The following is an 18749-nucleotide window of genomic DNA, read 5'->3' as shown; positions in this document are numbered from 1 at the left end:
AACAGAGTCTAGAGAGAGAGAGAAGTGCTGAGTGGAGAGCCGGGTCGCTCTTTGAATTCAGAGGCAGGACAGGGACGATTGGTTAGTGCTGACAGTCCCTCCATTCCCCAGAAAGGTCCTTCCCAGCAAAACCTACTAAAGGCAGCACGCGAGGTTCCAAAAACCCCAACAGTAATGGCAGGCCAAAACCCAGGAATTTCTTGGCCTGAGGAATGGCCACACTGGCTGGCAGAATCTGGGAACCATCACCCCCCCCCAATGCTCCTTTCTCCTGCTCCAGGAATGGCCGCCCCTCTTGCTTCAAGCTCACCCTCTCCTAATACCGTTCCTGTTGCAGCGAAGTCCTCCGTGTCCTTCAGTGGCTGCTCGACGTTCTCCTCGGCTTCGAAACTTACTCCTTTCCGTTTCTCCCACCCGCCCACCCCGCTCTCTCCTGCTTTTCCCGACCCCGTCCCTTTGTCCCTTTCCAGCCTCTTTTGGAAATGACTCTTAAGCATCCTTCCCGTCTAGCAACCGACTGGTGCAACACTGTGAACTGCTTGTCACCTCCGGGGAAACAGACCAGTGGTGTGGAACGCAGGTCCGGGCGCTTGAGCCGCATGCTCGGGAACAGTGACATTCTGGACCGGCTCTGGGGAAAAGGGGAGAAGGCGTTCTCGGCGTTCTCATGTTCTTCCCCCCATCCATTCCTCTTTTTAAATTTCCTCGCTGTCCTTTGTGTAGAGACCAGCTGCCCTCTGGCCGAGAATCCGTGCCACACCAAGCAGCCTCCACCGCCGGGCCTCGTGAAAATCAGCCTCGTGGCCCCCGATCACAGGGCGAAACTCTTCCCGTGACGAAAGCCATGTTGGACTGGGAGCAGAGAGACCTCAGGTGGCTTTTCCCCCCCGGAAGTGGCCACAGGACAATCGGTGGAGTCAGACAAGGTCTCCCGTCTCCAATTGTCTATATTCTGAATAATGCGCCTCCCTTCTCTTTCATGGGCTGGTCAGGGAGTGGCCTCAACCTGACGTGGCTCATGAGGAAGAGGCCGAGCGACGGCCTTTGATATGAACGCAGCGGGTGACCTTGTTGGGCGAAGGATTCTCTGCCTCATCAGCGCGACGCCGACGGTGGCAGCAGTTACTTCACAGCCAGGAGAAGATTCGAACAGAGGACTTTCCAGTTGTAACTGTTACTCTAGCATAATTCTTTACCCTAGGAGTACCGGCTGTGGGGGGATGAAATGTCCAGGTGGCATTACTAAAACCTAACAGAATGGCCAGATTCTTTTGGAGGCGATAAAGAGTACAAGGGGAGCCCTGGAAATTGTCTCCCCCGATGGGTCGCCCTCCGTGTACCGAACCGTGCACTAGTGATCATGCTAGACGAAGGAACTACTTGCATGGTTACCTTTGTGCATGTGGTTTCTCACAAGGGGACTTGGGCGGTCGTCTTACGCAACCCGGGCCCGTTGCACAAATTAACAATGCTGGTACCGCAGAGTGAAAATCTTTGCACTAGAATTCTCACAGTGTCCCAGCATTCTGGGAGTTGTAGTCCAAGAAGGTCCAATCTCCCATCTCAATACATGATAAGCAGGGAGAGCACTTTTGGGTCAAATCAAAGGTCCAGAATCCTATTTCCTGCCATGGTCGGCTGACAAGATGCATGTCATGGCCAATGCACCCTTTCAGTTGTTCTGTGCTATGAATAGTATCCAGAGGTGGACTGGTTTTGGTGCTGAAGGTAAAAATGCCATCATTTTCAGAATACGCACCGATAGGCCTGGTCTCCATGAATTGGTTTTATCCCCTTTGGAAGCTGTGCCACGTCAGCAACCATCAGTACCTCTTGTGGCAAGGAGTTCCACTGGGTAAACTCTGTGCTGCAGGAAGAAACATTTGGTCCTGAATCTTATACCACTCAGTTTCAATAGATAACCGTACTGGGTAACAGTGTGGTGAAAGAGAAGAAATAAGTCTTCACTTTCCTCACATAATGCAGAACTGTAAATCTGTGTTTTTTGGAATCCAGCTCTCAGAATTCCCCTGGCAGCTAAGCTATTCTGGGAGCTATAGTCCCAAAACACATATTTGTACACCCTTTATTTTATAATAAGTATAGTTTTAATTAAAAAGCCATTGATAATATCATTATACTGCGGTTACCTTACTTTCTTAGGAGTTCAGGATCCCCCCCTCCCCCGTCCTGCAGGTGACCCCCCCACGGTCCCTTCCAGCCCTCATCTTCTATGATCTGAGAGATCCACCCAAAATTTCTTGTTGGCTCCTTGAGGTATGATGGCCAGTCCTGAACACGCCTCTTGTGGAAAGCCTCTTGCACCATCCCCACCAAGTTACAGAATTGCTCCTCCTGGCCCGACACTTTGGCTTGCGGTCCACGATCCTGTCGGTGGCTCTGACTTGGAAACCATTTAAAAGGGATCGGAGACATTCACGGAGGGCATGAAGAGTTTCAGAACCCGTGCGCCTCTGGAAACAAGGCTGCGTAGCTCACGCCTCCGTGAGGACCACTCCTCGGAGGCTGGCTGCCCTGGGAGACAGAAGGCTGGAGAGTAATTGGAAATTGGCAGCGTTACTTTAAAAAAAAAATCACAACTTCCCAAATGGGCAGCCGGCCTAGGAGATGGGCTTACTCCCTCACACCTGGTCTGGACTAGAGCATCCCTTCTGGTTACAGAACGGGCACTGCCAGATCCTCCCAGGCATACCTAATTAAAGATGGAAACGGGCACGTCTGTTTTAAAGGAGGGTGCAGAGAGTGGGGGGTGGGTGGAAGGTACACCAGGTAGGTGTAAGCCATTCCTTTCCACACTGAGGCGTACAGTAGCTCCTTCCCTCTCTCCCCCCCCACCCGCTCAAGTGCTTCAGAGCGCCGGAGGTGAGCTGGCCTACTTAAGCAGCCGCCTGTGAAAGGCGGTGGGCAACGGAGATGCTCGCTCTCGTCTCGCCTGGTGCTGAGCTGCTTTTTGCCCCCCAGGCTCCGTCCAAACCACTCGCCTGTGAAGAAACAATGCTTTTGATTAACTCCTCGGCAGCCCTCGCAGAGAAATCTCACCGCCTGCGACCGGCAGGCGATGAAGGCTTCTTACCAAGTGTCCAAAATCATTTCCCCCAAAGCCATCAATCCACCTTTGAGAGCGGCCGCTCCCCTGGAGGGTGGGTAGCTTTTGCCTTTCCATCCCCTCTCTGGAGAGAACTAGATTCTGCAAGATCACGTTGCTTAAAGCGCCTGGATTCTGGGAGACCTGGTTTTCAAACTCCCCAGGTAGGTAGAACGATGGTTTGGCTCAGCGCCAGGCAGCTCCCTGTATTCCTAGAAATTCAGGTTCTCCTGGTTTCTGACGGAGCATCTGATGCATTCTGGCAAGCGGCGGAGTTCCAGATGGCGGGCGAGGAGATGGTATTTTGTGAACTACGGCCTCGCCTGAGACACCCTTTTAACTGGAGGTGCTTTGGGGAGAATCCAGACCTTTCTTGCCAGGCTAAGCATGCTGCCGTACCACTGACCTCTGCTCCCGATATCGAAGAGCAGCCATGCGCATAAGAAGTTGTCGGCTGAGAACACTGTTAAAACAAAGTGGGCTACAAGCCCCTGTGAGCCACCCACCCCAAAAAAGGAGAAAGCAGCCCTGCCTTTTTAGTCATTTTATATGGGGAAAATGTGTCTCTCTCTGATCAGTGGCGTGAATGTTGGAGCAGGGTACGGACCGAACGGGAGCTTCCCTGAATCTCTGGCTTGCTGCAAATCCACAGGGTTCATATTTACATCATTCACCGCCCTTCACCTGCGTAGCCCCATCTGGGTTCTTCATAGTGCCAAATTGGGGTAAAATTAGCAAATGAACTTTTGCATCGATTCTTGAGCCACTCGCTTGCAAAATGTACTTATACAGTATTTGCATTTGCTCCATGCCTGTCAAGGGATTGATTTTAGGCCTCAGTGATGCATATGAGGTGCAGCAACTGGCAGCTAGGCGCATCCAGGACTCCGGAGTGTGACTTTAAAAAAAAAATACAGACTGAAATTTGCTGTGAACCTCACCCAAAGGGTCTAGTTTTAGTCTGAAACAGTAACACCTCCAGAGTCCGGTAACACTTTCAATTTTGTCCCGCAGCCATCTGGCATTCTCCAGATCTACTGGAGAACAACGTCCAGCATCTCCAATGATTGGAGTTGGAAAAGTGGTGATCTGGGACATTTTCAGTGTGGCAAATCTGGAAATGCTGTTGCTGATCTAGCCTCCTGAATACAGCGCTAGCATTTTTCCAGAGCTTGAGGCATTTCTAGCCCAAAACAGTATCATTACTGAAGTGTGCATTTCCCACCCAGGGAGGGCTTGCCTTATGCAACAGAGGCCATTTTTTTAATCCCCAAAATTCAAGCAAAGAATCACAAAATCCTAGGGGTGGAAGGGTTCCCCAAGGGCATCTAGTCCATCCACAATTAGCTCTGGAAGATGTGCAAAAATGTGCACACAGGTCTGTGCAAAGCCTGAGAAAATTCCTTTTTCGGGGAGGGGATCACAGCTCTCGAGAATGCTAGCCACCTTGTCTGCGAGCTGCAGCTTCTGATAGCTGTGGTCCAGAAAACAGGAGCTTGTCCGGGCTCTGTTCACTGATCGTGATTCCTGTAGACTTCAAGACCGATTATAGACAGCATATCATGCAATAATATGGGTGTGGGTATATAAAAATATACCCACACTCATATCATGCAATAATAATAGGTGTGGGTTTGTTTTTTCCTTGAATGTATTTATTGTGGCTCAAAGAATTTACAGTATCTACAATGAGATGCCTCGGAAGGGCATATCCATGCTACAGATGTAAACGGGTTTAAATGAGTGTCAATTGTTCCTCTGAGAAACACCGAGAACTGTAGTTTTTTTGTAAGGAAGTTGAGAAATTGCTCATCAACCCCGTCCAACTACGTTTCCCAGGATTCCTTAAAGGGAGCTATTCCAGCTGAACTGGTTTCAAACCCGTCTTAAGTTTGCAGCACAGAGCTGGCCTTTTGAGTTGTCCTATTTTTTCTCTCTCTACTGTATGTGATCTTTCTTGTGTACGTTTTCGATGTCAGATTGGGGTGGGGAAACTTAGGGAGAAGAAAAGGAAGTGTCTTTGTCTGTCTTTTTTGTTCCTCGGGGGGGGGAGCGAGGGGATGAGATGGGGAACTTGGATAAACAAAACTACAAAAGATCGTTTTTGTTTATTTGGTTGGTTTTTTTGTACTTGACACAAATATCAAAATTAAAAGAGACATTCTTTAAAATTTAAAAAAAAGAAAGAAAAGAAAGGAGTCACTTAATTATTTCTTCCTGGTTGTTGTTGGAATTCTAGGCCCCTTTAAAGCTCAGGCCTTGACTACTGCAGACTCATCTGTACAGGGCAGTCCTTGATGACTGTATGAGAATCTTCATTGGCTGGATAATCTTTGGAACGGCCGCACCTGGACATACTGGACTCACATTTGTCTTTACCAAATGGAAATTACTATTTCAGAGTGCCCCAGAACAATTCTGGATAGTTCAGAATTCAGGTTACATATTGGACTGCAGAGCCGGAGGTTGGGGGTTCAATTCCCCACTATGCCTCCTTGACAAGAGCTGGACTCAATGATCCATACGGGTCCCCTTCCAGGTCTGCATTGTTAAGATTATTCCTTAGGATTATGCTGCATCAGAAGTATAATTTGTGAGCAGTGATGTAAAGTTACGGCAAATTTTAAAGTGTCTAGGCACTCACCTATAATGAGTATAATAGAGTGTCAGAATAGGATTCAGAAGATCTAGATTCAAATCCTCACTTGGCCATGATAATTCACCAGGAGAGACCACAATGGCAGTGGTAATCCACTCCCTGACCATCTCACATATTTTGAGAAGTCTTTTAAGGGCCTTCATAAGTCAGAAATTCCTTTTTTTTTTCCCCATGCCTACCAGAAAGAGCAGCTCTTTTGTACAGCTAACGAATCCGAATTCTCCAGTCAAAATCAAATCGCTGTTTAGACAGCTTGAATATTTTTATTTTTCTTTGGGCTAAAAAACCCAAACCTGACTCCTTTTGTCATCAATTGACCGCTTCACATCCAGACACAAAGCAATTGACATGGTAGTAACCATGCCAAATTTGGAGTTAATCTGAAGCCCAGTTAAATAGATATATCATTATTTATTTGGGCTGCCTCCATTTTTTAGAATTGCGTTACAGAATGGCAGCCACACCAGCTCTAATAAATGTTACATATTACCTTGAACCAGAAAGCCAGTTCCTTTGTTGTAGCTTAAAGGTAAAGGTTCCCCTTGACATTTAGTCCAGTTGTGTCCGACTAGGGCGCAGTGCTCATCCCTGTCTCCAAGCTGTAGAGCCAGCGTTTGTCCGAATACAGTTTCTGTGGTCACGTGGCCAGCGCGACTAGACACAGAACACCGTGACCTTCCCACCGTGGTGGAACCTATTTATGGACTGGCATTTTTGCATGCTTTCGAACGGTTAGGTTGGCAGGAGCTGGGACCAGCGATGGCCGCTCCCTCCGTCGCATGGATTCGATCTTACGCCGGCTGGTCTTCCGACCTTGCAGCACAGAAGCTTCTGCGGTTTAACCCACAGCGCCAACACATCCCAATAGTGGTAGCTTACAAGTCCTTTTTTAACAGCCCATCAGCGCCAGCCCTGGAGACCCATATTTTTCATTTCAGCTAGATTGAAAAGAAACCTCTTGTTCTCTTCTGCAGAAAGCAGTTTCAGCTTCCTTGTAAGGAAGACTGGAGGAGCCGGAAGCCCATCGGTGCCGCAGCCCACTTGAGGACTGTGAAATATGAATTTCATTCTCAGCTGCCTTTACAGCCTTTCTTCAGAAGTGCTTCTGCCATCACCTCAGGAGCCCCAAACAGCAACCACACAGCTGGGGAGGGTTGGCTCGGCTTTGTAGATATTTTTAAAAATTCAGCTTTTCCCAAAGATCTCAACTGAAATTCTCTTTGTGGCATAGCTGTGTATTAACAGACTACTGTGCAAGCCACAGACAAAGATGAAAACTGGAGATGTCCTGTGTTCTGGATTGCAATGTCGTTCTTGAGTTTTTAATCCCCATCGGCTAGCAAACGGCGCAAGAGACACAGAAGCAGAGAACGCTGTTCGAAACTGCCAGCAAAGGTGAGGCAAGGAAGCGGCCACATTGGCTTGATTCACTTGTCTGTCATTCACATCTAAAATACAGAGTAGGAGAGGTCGCCGTCCAGAGGCGCAGCTAATAATTTTGGCATCTGGGTCTCTGCAGTCCTGTTGGTTAAACCCAGGTCATGACAGAGCTGTTGCAGAGTTCTGAATGGCTGGCAAAATTCCTTCTGCCACACAGCAGACGTGCGGAGTTCTGCAGAGGAGAATAGCTGCGAGTTCCCCGGTGTCCACCCCTTTCTCGTTCACTGGCCATTAAAGTCTCAGTAATTCAGTTTGGGATCTCGGTAGGAGAAATAATAAAAGGGTTTCATTACCTACAGTGGCTTAAAATTACAGACTCGTGCGCGCCGCTTTCGTTACTGCACTCGTGCTTAGCATCCGAACCGATCAACAGCAAACAAACAACTGATAGTAACCATGGAAAGAGAGAGAAAAGAGCACTCGGCCGGAGAGGCAGTCTCTTTGAAATCAAGGGCTGGAAGAAATGATCAGTTAGCACCAGATAGAATCGCCCCAGTCCAGAAAAGGCCCTCCCAGTCACACAAACTACAGACAGGTTATAAATGAAACTCCCGTGATTAGCCTTGTGAGGAGGAGACAGTGGGATGTGTAGGTCTGAGCATGAAACAACCGTAGTCATTCCACTTTGAGCTCACCTGTCCTGCTGCTTTCCTCCCAGGGAGGAGTAAGTAGCAAGAGGTGGGATACGCCCTTGGGGCAGGCAGGTTCTTGCCTTTCCATCGTCACATGCCAACAAAGGGGAACACGCCCTTCCGACAGCAATGTTCATGCCATCTAAATTTCTCACCTTGGATGAAATCCCCGTTGCTCTACTACCAATAAACTACCTAGACAGGCACTCCAATATTGCATCTTTTCATTTGGTAATAAAAGGAGACACACACACATACACCCTATCTGGCAACGTTATGGAGGAGCTGCAAACTGGAGCAAGCCTACCTTCTTACCTAGGAGGAGGCAGCCATGAAATCAGCAGCTGCTGTGTTTCCTTTCCTTCTGAGTGCTGCCACAATTTATAAGTTGTATTTTTTTATTTTAAAAACCCCACATCTTTTAGTATCTTCCATCTAGCATGGCCAAAATAGGTTCTGCCAACTGGCATCTTTAAAAAGTGGTGCCAAGAAGTGCTGGACTCTCAATATCCCCCCCCTCCCCAAAACTCATGGCTGAATTTGCAGGCATTTGTCCAATTTTGGGATATCTGTGGATTTCGCCTCTTTGATGGTGGCAGAAGCCGCAGTCACACAGCTTTGCAGTTTATCTGCGAATGGGCTAGCAAACCATGTCAACTGGGGACACATGGGAGGTCAGAAAGAGGGGGAAACTGCCACCGAAATGCAAATGCAAGAGTAGGCGGTACCTTTATAGATCTTTTTTAAATCGTCATACATGATGTGAGCTTTCGTAGTTTCAAGACTACTTCATCAGGCTTGTACCCGTGTGAAGAACGAAGTCCAGAAGTTCAGGGCAAGATGGATTTTGCCAGGAAAGGTATTTAACATAAAAAGAATTTGGACATCTAAGAAAATCTAAGCATAACTTTCCTGACAAAATCCATCTCTCCATATACTTTTGGACTTTTATGTTCTTTGCACAGGTACAAGCCTGATGAAGGGGTCTTGATCCATGAAAGCTCGTATATTGTATAATGATTTTTTTTTTTTAGTGGTCGATAAAGGTATCGCCTACTCTTGCATTTCTATTTTGCATTAACCACATGGCTCCCTTTCATTTCAATGCCACTGGAATGATATCATTTTCACGACAGGTCACTGATAATTCAGGAACACAATGTGTGTGTACATGAGACAGACTGTTGAGACTTCAGCTGCACATACTCTGTCAGCACTTCAGCAGAACCCATTTCCCCACGTCTTTTAAGTGCAGTTAATCCCCAATGAATGAGTTTGATGCTGCTTGTATTTGCTAGCTTTGTACCCTCCTTGTTTCCATGTGTTATCCTGTCCTTGTACTGTATTTTATTGACTTACAACATTTCTACAGTACAGATAAAGTGAACTCCAGGACATCAAGCAAATAATCTTTCTCAGGATGAACAGCTTTTGGAGCAGATGAGATGTACACAACATGCCTGCTCCTCTTCTCTGTGATGGCCTCGTCTGTGTTTTGAAATGGACAAAATGAAACCTTCAAAATACAGCTCCCCTATGCCCTGTGCAGCAGGCCTATTGGTCGGGAATGCTGGCTGGCCAAAAACATCTGGAGAGCTGTATTTTGTGCACACCTGGTCTAGCTTTTTTCCCCACAGGGTATTGTTTCTTATTGGGCAACTGGTGGGGTCTTGCACCTTTGCTTACAGGGGTCTGAGTCCCTAACCTTTTTGGTTTAATAGGATCAAGGACATCACCTGTCTCCATGATGACCTCATGTGACCCTACTCCCTCTTAGGAGCCTATCTGCAATCTTAAAAACAGTTGGGAGTGAAGAGGGGGTTTGGGTGTGGTGGATTTTTCCAGCCATGCATTTTGAAGTCCTCGCTGTCCCTCTGATGACTCAAAGCATTTGAGCATGAACTGTGCTTGAATGGTCAGTAAGAGCCGTTAGCTTTACAAAAGGCCCTGCTCCCAGAAGAAATCGAAGGATATAATAAGCATGGATTGTTTAATGACTGGCTGCCTTCCTTTTTGGAGTTTCCTGGGGCTAGCAGCTGCATGGTACAATGGACCACCACAGACGGGCCTCTGACAGTCCTTTGATGTAATGAAAATCCAGTGTTTTTGTAATCCTGGTAGAAGCACAGATCCAGGTGTGGACAGTCGGACCTCACAAGACTAACTGAGAAGATGAGCTTTCAGGGGAAATGGTGGTTGTAGGTTTTTCAGGCTGTTTGGCCGTGTTCTTAAGAAAAACCTATAACCACCATTGGATCCCGGCCGTGAAAGCCTTCAAGAATACACTTTGGGGAAATGTTTCACAGCTAAACCAAAAAAAAGAGCATTGTGGCATCTGGAAGACTACCCATTTTTGTTTAACATACGTTTTCAGGATCTGCAATTGAGGACAGCCATTTCATTCTGCGACTGAAGAAAATGAGCAGTTTTAAAAAAAATATCACTATGCTCTTTGTTAGTTTTAAGAAGGCAGGGGGAACCTGGCAACTCACAAGCTTTTACTATCTGGAAGAATAAACATTGAACTTGGTAGAGAAACTAATACGGGAGCAGGTGACACTTTTATGCACCAATAATGAAATCCTATGATCTGCAAGGTTTCATGGGTCAGTGATCTCCACTTCCTCGGGCACATGACGATGTTGTAGAGCCCAAAAATTCTTGTTAGTTGGGGTTTGCCCAGTGTTTGTCTTATATGCAAGTTAGAGAAGGTGCCGTCTGTATCAGAATGGTGGCTTTAAAGTTACGTCCAAGGACGCTGTTGATTGTATATCATGCCACACCTTTTCAAACAAAGAAGCACAGGTATCATGCATATACCTGTCTGGCCTTCCTTTGAAATGACAGGTTCCTATTTGGCTAAAGAACAGGGTGACACACACAATCCGGGGTCCCCCATCTGAGAACTGGGGGCGAACGTTTAGTAAACTCACTAGGTTTAGCCCACTAGGGTCAAATTAAAGTCAATGTAATATTGCATCGTGGTTGCGGTCCCACTCTGCTGCTGTTGAGAGTCCAAATAGTTCTCAACAATACTCATGCATCTCTTTGGTAGAAATTTCCAAGGGGGCGAAATTTGTGTTGCAGCCCCCCCCCCAAAAAAGAAGAAGCAAGAGAGGCTTCTGGCACCTTAAAAACGAACAAGTTTTATTTGGCATAAGCTCTTGTCCTGAGCAGACCCAACTTCAAATGAGAATCGTGAAGCGCTGGAGAGCTTTAGCATGTGGGAGCAATAACTTTTAGCATTTTGGCCCATTTGGGGGAAACGCCTGCTTAAAAGAGAAAGAGAGCTTTCAGAGACCGCTGGCAGAGACCCTTCCATCGGGTCCCTGCTGGTTGAGAAAATGGACCCATCAGCAGAAATCAAGCCGAGGAAATAGAATGACAGATGGCAGGTTTGCTGGGCTGTGTGGCATGGAGGGTGGCGCGTGTCAACAGAGGTCAATACAAACACATGACTTCCGTGTTCACGCATTAATGCTCAAGTGTTATCCTGATAACCCAGCGGCAAAACGAGGGTGGATCCGGGGGCCTGAACAGCCAGCCCTGGGAAGCGTGAACGACTCCCACCGCCGACTCTTCACGCTTCACAAGTGACGTGCGGTGTGGATTTGTTGACTGTTGAACCTTGGCTGAAGGTGCAGGTAAAGAACAGAATCATTGGCAAGGGTTTTAGCGAAAACCAGGGTTCGGAGCTGTCAGAGAAGCCTGACAGCTCCAGGCAGCAGCCTCAGACACAATATCTCCCATCATTTATGATTTGCATTTATAGTCCATCTTTCCCCCAAAATGTAGTATGCAGGGCTTCCATCTTCCCTATTCCACACACCCCCAACAACAGTCCTGTGAGGTAGATCAGGCAAAACGAAAGTGGCTGAGTGTGGGCATTGCTGAGATTTTTGCAATCTCGCATACTGTCTTTGGTAGCTGCGGCTGGCAGGGGAACCTACTGGGCTGGGGTGACCGTCAGTCTCTCCAGCACTAACCAATCATTTCTCCCCACCTCAGAATTCAAATTGGACCCACCTCTCTGCTGAGTGTTCTCTTTGCCTCGCCTTTGTCTGTTGCAAGTTAGCTTGGTTGATAGTTTGCTGTTCACAACTGTAAGCAATTAAATGTTTTTTATTATTTCTACTACTAATGCCTCAAAGTGAGTTACTGAGACTGTTAAGTGCCAGTTAATGAGAAAGGGGTGGACTCTCTGAGGAACTTGAAGCTATTCTCCTTTGTGAACCTCTTTCTGCTATTTTAACCAGAAATTCAAAACTCTGCAACAGACATCGCCCTGGATTTCCCAAATCATCTTTCAACAACCTCACCAATATACTTATATCCTCCAGGGTATGAATAATGTACAGTATACATCAGCCTAGGGATACTCACAGTGCAATACAGCATTCTCTAGAGATGCCAAAATGCTGCATGGAGTGGGGGAAGTTAATTTGGGGGGGGGGGACAAGGAATCAAAAGTATCAGCACCTTATAAAGAGGAAACTGAGGCCGACCACCAAAGGGCGAGATGGACAGCTTCCCCCTGCAATGGATCCCCAGATCCTGAGCGCAGGAACAGATACCCATGGCGGTCCCTCTTATATATGTTGTTCCCCAATTATTTTTTATTTTTTATTTATTTATTTATTTGTTTGTTTGTTTGTTTGTTTGTTTGTTTGTTTGTTTGTTTGTGCCTCAGAGTTATAGGTTTTGTAGTCTAATAAATCAAGACGAAAAAAGCCCATCCCATTGCACATCCAAAATCCACTCTGGATTTCATCCAGAGCAGTTAGAAGAAAACATCCTTCTCATCTGCAAGAATACTTTTCCATTCCTGCCCCAGCAAAATAATTCCCAGGCCCTGCAAGAAAGGATAAGATAGGGTATATTTTCCTATCCTTAGGAACTTAGGAACTTTCCTATTCTTCAGGAACTTCATCTCTAGATTTTAAAATCTTCTAAATTTTGGTCTTTTGGGGATACAGGAAGCCCTCTTCCTCTCTCTTTGCTAACTAGGGCCAACCCAGCAGAGCTGCCAAGATTAGAGGAGAACAGGTGTGTTTCCCAGGTGTATATAAGTTTATTTCTTTGGCGTCAGTTCTGAAAATAAAGGAGGCTTGCCCGTCTTGGCCTCTCCGGGTCACGTTGCATATTGAGGTGCACGGAAGCCCCGGATGGTACACAGACTAGATTAGAGAGGCTTCAGTTTTGAACCCAGTAAGCCTGCTCTCGTATCAGCCCGTGAAGTTCACTCGATGCCCTTGAGCAGTCTAGTTGATTTCTAGCACCTTGAGCCTACCTCGCAGGGATGACTGTAAGGGTAAAATAAGAGGTCACCTCATGCAACCCCAGACCTTAGATAACTGCAGCCTAGCGAATGGGTTTCTTGCAACTTATTCCTTTTATTAACAACAGTGGTGTAACTACATGATGCCCAGTGTGGTGTGGTGGATAGAATGACGGAGCAGGACGCAGGAGACATGGGTTCAAATCCCCATCAGGGAAGCTCACTAAGGGTGAGTGAAACTGGTAAAACCACTCCTTAAATATTCCATGTACCTTGAAAGCCCTATTTAAAAGTGGCTGGAAGTGCTCACTGGAAGTTCTCACTGGAAGGACAGATCCTGAAGCTGAGGCTCCAATCCTTTGGCCATCTCATGAGAAGAGAAGACTCCCTGGAAAAGACCCTGATGTTGGGAAAGACGAGAGGAGAAGGGGACAACAGAGGACGAGAGGGTTGGACAGTGTCATGGAAGCTGCCAACATGAATTTGACCCAGCTCTGGGAGGGAGTGGAAGACAGGAGGGTGTGGCGTGCTCTGGTCCATGGGGTCACGAAGAGTCGGACATGCCTTAACGACTAAACAACAACAAATAAGTTGGTTGCAATGTGATGGCACACCACACCCTTATGGGCCAGAATTCTATCAAGTTGCCACATCAGTGAAACTGTTGAAATGTTCGGGTGTACACATAAGCCACCTGCAATCTTTGAGGTTAAGTAGGAATAAGTAGAACTACAGTGGCAGCTAGTATGTAACTTCTTAAAAGTAACTCTCCAAGGCTCTGAAAAAGCAGTGGTCTTAAACAGCGCAGACTGGATGTGTTGATCATAGGATGGGCTGGTTCGGTAGAGATTGTATGTGGAAGGCGCTCCATGTTATCTGAGGGCGAGAGGATGGATAGAAACATCTCGGATGCCATCTAGAGGTCTCGGCGTTCCCTCTGCCCTTCCAAGTCATTTCCTCACCCTCCTTAAGGATGGAGCAGTTTCTTTTTGCAAAATTGGTAAAGCACTACGCTATTCTCCTCTAAATCTTAGAGCCAGGAAATGCCACCTCTCTGATCTAAAACACTTATGATTCCTGATAACATCATGTACACCCTGACATATAACTAGTAGAAAAGTGATAAGCAACACAACCAGTAACTTAACAAGTCGTGTTTATTTTATTTTTTTGCAACAGCAAAAAATTGTTTTTCTAATATTTATTTATTCCTATCAGAGGGTTACGCCATTTAAAATTATGGAGGTGTATGAAATGTAGGTAACGTGAAAAACAAATTAATAATGTAAAAATAATTATTTTTGACCAGAACCAGGCTACTTCAATAGTGTTATCGTGGCCCTTTGCTATACATGTCTTCTTTTTGTACACACGATGGGGCATAACTTGCATGTGCCTTAAGTGCTGCATGAATTGGCTGCCGCTTCAGGCTTTGTACATGGGTTATTTTCAAAGTCAGAATATACCAGAAATGGCAGCCGTTTCTCCCACAAACCACCCTTAGAATTAGGCTGCAAAGGGGCTGTTAACTGACAGAAGTATTCTGTCCATTGTAAATGATTTCCATACTCTCTCTCTCTCTCTCTCTCTCTCTCTCTCTCTCTCTCTCTCTCTCTCTCTCTCTCTCTCTCTCACACACACACACACACACACACACACACACACACACACACACACACACACACACACACACACACACACACACACACACACACACACACACACACACACACACACACACACACACAAAGTTAGCCATTGTGTCCCCTGCCTGCTGGATGATTTTGAGAGTTTGTACAAGTAAATGTACAAGGAATGACCTGTCCTTCCTTCACTGGAAGGACAGATGCTGAAGCTGAGGCTCCAATACTTTGGCCATCTCATGAGAAGAGAAGACTCCCTGGAACAGACCCTGATGTTGGGAAAGTGTGAAGGCAGGAGGAGAAAGGGACGACAGAGGACGAGAGGCTTGGACAGCGTCATCGAAGCGACCAACATGAATTTGAACCAACTCCGGGAGGCAGTGGAAGGACAGGAGGGCCTGGCGTGCTCTGGTCCATGGGGTCACGAAGAGTCGGACATGACTTAACAACTCAACGACAGCAACAACAAGGAAGAAGTAAATGTTGCATACTCAGCAGAATTATCTCCGCTAAGGAAACTGAATCAAGGGCAGGTTTGATTTAAGGGGGCTTCACCCTATAAGTATCCTGGGGTGAGGTTTTGGGGGTCAGAAATGCCTGTCCCTGGAACGCAGAAGGCTATGCCCGTTCCCTGAAACCCCATCCATGCAATTATTTATTTATTTATTTAGCTTATATGCTGCCCACACTACCCAAAGGTCTCTGGGCGGCTTACTATTATCACTATTGTTATTTTATTTTTATATCTTTACAAATGGTGAAGGGTTAACCTTAAAACGTTCCCTTTCCTACTGACAAATGTTAAAACTTTGAGGGGTTAAGAGGGACAAATTTGGTAAACAGATCAAATTTTCCCCATTACCCCTGGATGATGCAAAGAAGAAGAAGAAGAAGAAGAAGAAGAAGAAGAAGAAGAAGAAGAAGAAGAAGAAGAAGAAGAAGAAGAAGAAGAAGAAGAAGAAGAAATTGAGGTTTGTAGGGATTCAGGAAGGCAGGGACCTTGGGAGTGAAACCCATTATGGATTTTACCACAGGATGGACTTTATGAAGCTACCATTGTGGCTCAGTTGTACTGTATGCTACTTTAGGTTCTGGTTTTTGGGGAGAAGGACAGAATATCAACTACATGCTGTTTAATATCTGTATGAAGCCCCTGAGGGAGGTCATCAGGAGTTTTGGAGCTTCATGTCACCAATACGCAGGTGACACTCAGCTCTATCTCTCCTTCCATCTTTCTGCAGTGGATGCCATCCTGTCCCTTGAGCGCTGTCTGGACGCCATGCTGGGATGGTTGAGGGACAACAGACTGAGGCTGAACCCGGACAAGATGGAAATCCTGTGGGTGGGGGCCCTTAGTGTCTGTGGTCTGGGTGCCTCCCCATCTTTTTGAGGGGGCACTCTTTCCACGAAGGATGAGGTGCATAGCTTAGTTGTACTTCGGGACCCAGCACTATCAATGGCATCAGAGGTAGCGTCTGTGGTCCGATCCGCTTATTTCCACCTAAAGCAGATCACCCAGCTGCGTCCCTACCTTGACACCGGGTCCCTCACCACGCTGGTCCATGCGTTGGTTGTCTCGAGACTAGACTACTGTAATGCTCTCTATGTGGGACTGCCCTTGGGACTGCTACGGAGATTGCAATGGGTCCAGAATGCAACAGCCAGAATTCTGAGTGGGGGTTAGAAAATACCAACCTATCTCCCCCACCCTGGCTGCCTTACATTGGCTACCTGTTCGCTTCCGTACTGTTTTCAAGGTGATGGTACTAACATATAAGGTTTGGGATCTCGATATCTGGCCGAGCGCCTCCTTCCAGTTTGGTCTGCCTGCCCTATAAGATCGTCACAGGCAGGGCGGCTGAGAGTTCTGACCCCGAGAGAGGCCCGGAAAACAACCACTAGAAATTGGGCCTTCTCGGCTGTAGCCGCACAACTGTGGAACTCTCTCCCACCTGAAATCCACCTAGCCCCTTCACTGGAGCCTGGCTATTTAGACAGTCTTTTTCTTAATAAACTACACTCTGATACAATAGTGCCCAATAATATAACTTCTATCATATTGCCATGCTCCCTGTTTTTATTTTCTTCTATGCTTTTAATGGTATTTATTGTAAACCGCCCAGAGTGGCCTTGGCTGCCACCTGGGTGGTATATAAATCAAATCGAATAAATAAAATAAATGCCAAGCCCTGTCCAGGAAAGGATTACTTTTCAGCAAGACCACTAAATGCAGAAATAACCTGTACTTGGAGTGGTGTTGTCATTAAGAGGGCCACCTGGGGGGACAGGAGCTTCAGGATTTGATCTTTGAACCCTCAGACTCAGCGGAGGATATAGGAGCAAACCCTCAGTGGGCCACCCTCTAGGTTAGTTGTGATGATGACACAGTGGAGATGAGGAGAGCCTCGTACCCTGCCTTGAACTCGTTGTTGGCAAAGGGAGATAAACATGCAAGTAAGTCAGCAAGGAAATGAATGAATGAATGAATGAATGAATGAATGAATGAATGACAACAGCAACAATCATTGTCATCTTACTGGTATTTTCCCAGTTCAAGTATCATATTTTATCCATGTGTAAGACTTTATACTTTTGTCTAAAATCTTTAGACTAAAAATTGAGGGTCGTCTTATACACGGAAGTAAGCTGAGGAGGAAAAAAAACAAGTTGAGGGGAAAGCAAGAATCAAAGCGATCCTGCAGCACTTTGATCCCTGCTTTCCCCTCTATTTGCTAAGTCCCATAGGGCTTAGCAAAAGGAGGGGGGAAGGATCAAAGCAATCTCATGGCTGTATAAGGGAGAAAGGGATCAAAGTGATTGTGCAATCATGGAATTGCTTTGATCCCTTTCCTCCTCCTTTTGGTAAGCCACGTGGGGCTTAGCACAAAGGGAGAAAGCATGGATCAAAGCCATCCTGTAGCACTTCGATCCCTTTTACCCTACATTTGCTAAGCCCCACTTAGATTTCTTAATTTTGGGTTAGAAAAGTGGGGGGGGGGTGTCTTATACATGGGGACATCTTATACACGGAAAAATACGGGACATCATTAATTAAGAGCACTGATACCTTTTGTGATTTTAAATCAGCAGGCAACCCTCCCATTGACACTCCGATTTAAATGAGTGCTGGCAACTGTGTCCCTCAGGGCCAAACTACCACAGAGCCGGCCATAAACCTTGCTAAAAATCTATAAGAGGTGAAGCGTGTTAATAGAAGGCAGCCTCCTCCTGGTCCCTCTGCCTGTCTGTGTTACTCTGCACCACGTTAAGAGCTGTTGAGGAAGTGAGCCCCATTAACCCTACTTCAGGTCTTCAGCAAATACCTACTCTAGCCTTGGCATCTTCTGGAACCAGCTCTTGAAGTCTACCCACGCGGTTTCAAGCTTCAAGCGCTTGGATCGCAGGGAGGGAAGTGTGGAAGCACAGGCCAGGGCATCAAAGACATTGGGAATCTGGAAGGCAGTAAATGTTGCAGAATTTCTGGGGGAATTCTCTTTTTGCTACCCAGTAGAACTGCAGAGATCCACAGAGGATCTCTTCGTGTAGCATCTTCTCCAGAGTCCACCCCTTTCTTATTAACTGGCACTTAAAGTCTCGGCATTTCACTCTTGAGACATTTATAGAATAATCAAAATGTTTTTTACTTGCAGTTGCTTGAAATTACCAACCTGTGTATGCTGCTTTCTGTACTGTCCTCATACTTAAGAACCAACTGAACAGATCAACAGCAAACAAACAACTGCTACCAACAGAGAAAAGAGAGGGAAATAAAAAAACAATCAGCAGAGAGGCAGGGCTCCCTTTGAATCCAAAGGCTGGGGGGATCAATGGGTTAGTAGTGCTGGATCAACCCAGCCCAGAAAAGTCTCTGCCAAACTTGCAAACCACAGACAGCCCATAAAGTTGCAAATAGAACTCCAATGGTAAAAACATTTGTTTTCCCAAAGCCCAAAATTTCAATAACCATGTAGGATCTGAACTACATTCCAGT

At 46.4% G+C, this 18749-nt stretch overlaps 1 protein-coding gene and 1 long non-coding RNA gene across 4 annotated transcripts in view; one reads left to right on the top strand and one right to left on the bottom strand.

The window, feature by feature from the left end:
• The window catches only part of SAMD10 (sterile alpha motif domain containing 10), a 67837-nt gene extending 62536 nt beyond the window's left edge, over positions 1 to 5301 (top strand). For 2 of the 3 annotated variants that reach the window (XM_072996709.2, XM_078391990.1), the window contains exon 5: positions 724 to 5301. In XM_072996709.2, coding sequence (XP_072852810.2) covers positions 724 to 836 — 113 coding nt within the window. In that variant the 3' untranslated portion in view covers positions 837 to 5301. Of the gene's footprint in view, positions 1 to 470 lie in introns of all 3 variants that reach the window. The other variant, XM_072996710.2, reaches the window with a different exon arrangement.
• The window catches only part of LOC144588699 (uncharacterized), a 186905-nt gene that overhangs the window by 52198 nt on the left and 115958 nt on the right, over positions 1 to 18749 (bottom strand). The window lies entirely within an intron of this gene.

This window comes from Pogona vitticeps, chromosome 4, assembly GCF_051106095.1.
Source record: "Pogona vitticeps strain Pit_001003342236 chromosome 4, PviZW2.1, whole genome shotgun sequence".
Taxonomy (NCBI): Eukaryota; Metazoa; Chordata; class Lepidosauria; order Squamata; family Agamidae; genus Pogona; species Pogona vitticeps.
Note: the sequence above shows the minus strand (reverse complement) of the source record. Positions and strands in the feature narration are given on the sequence as shown.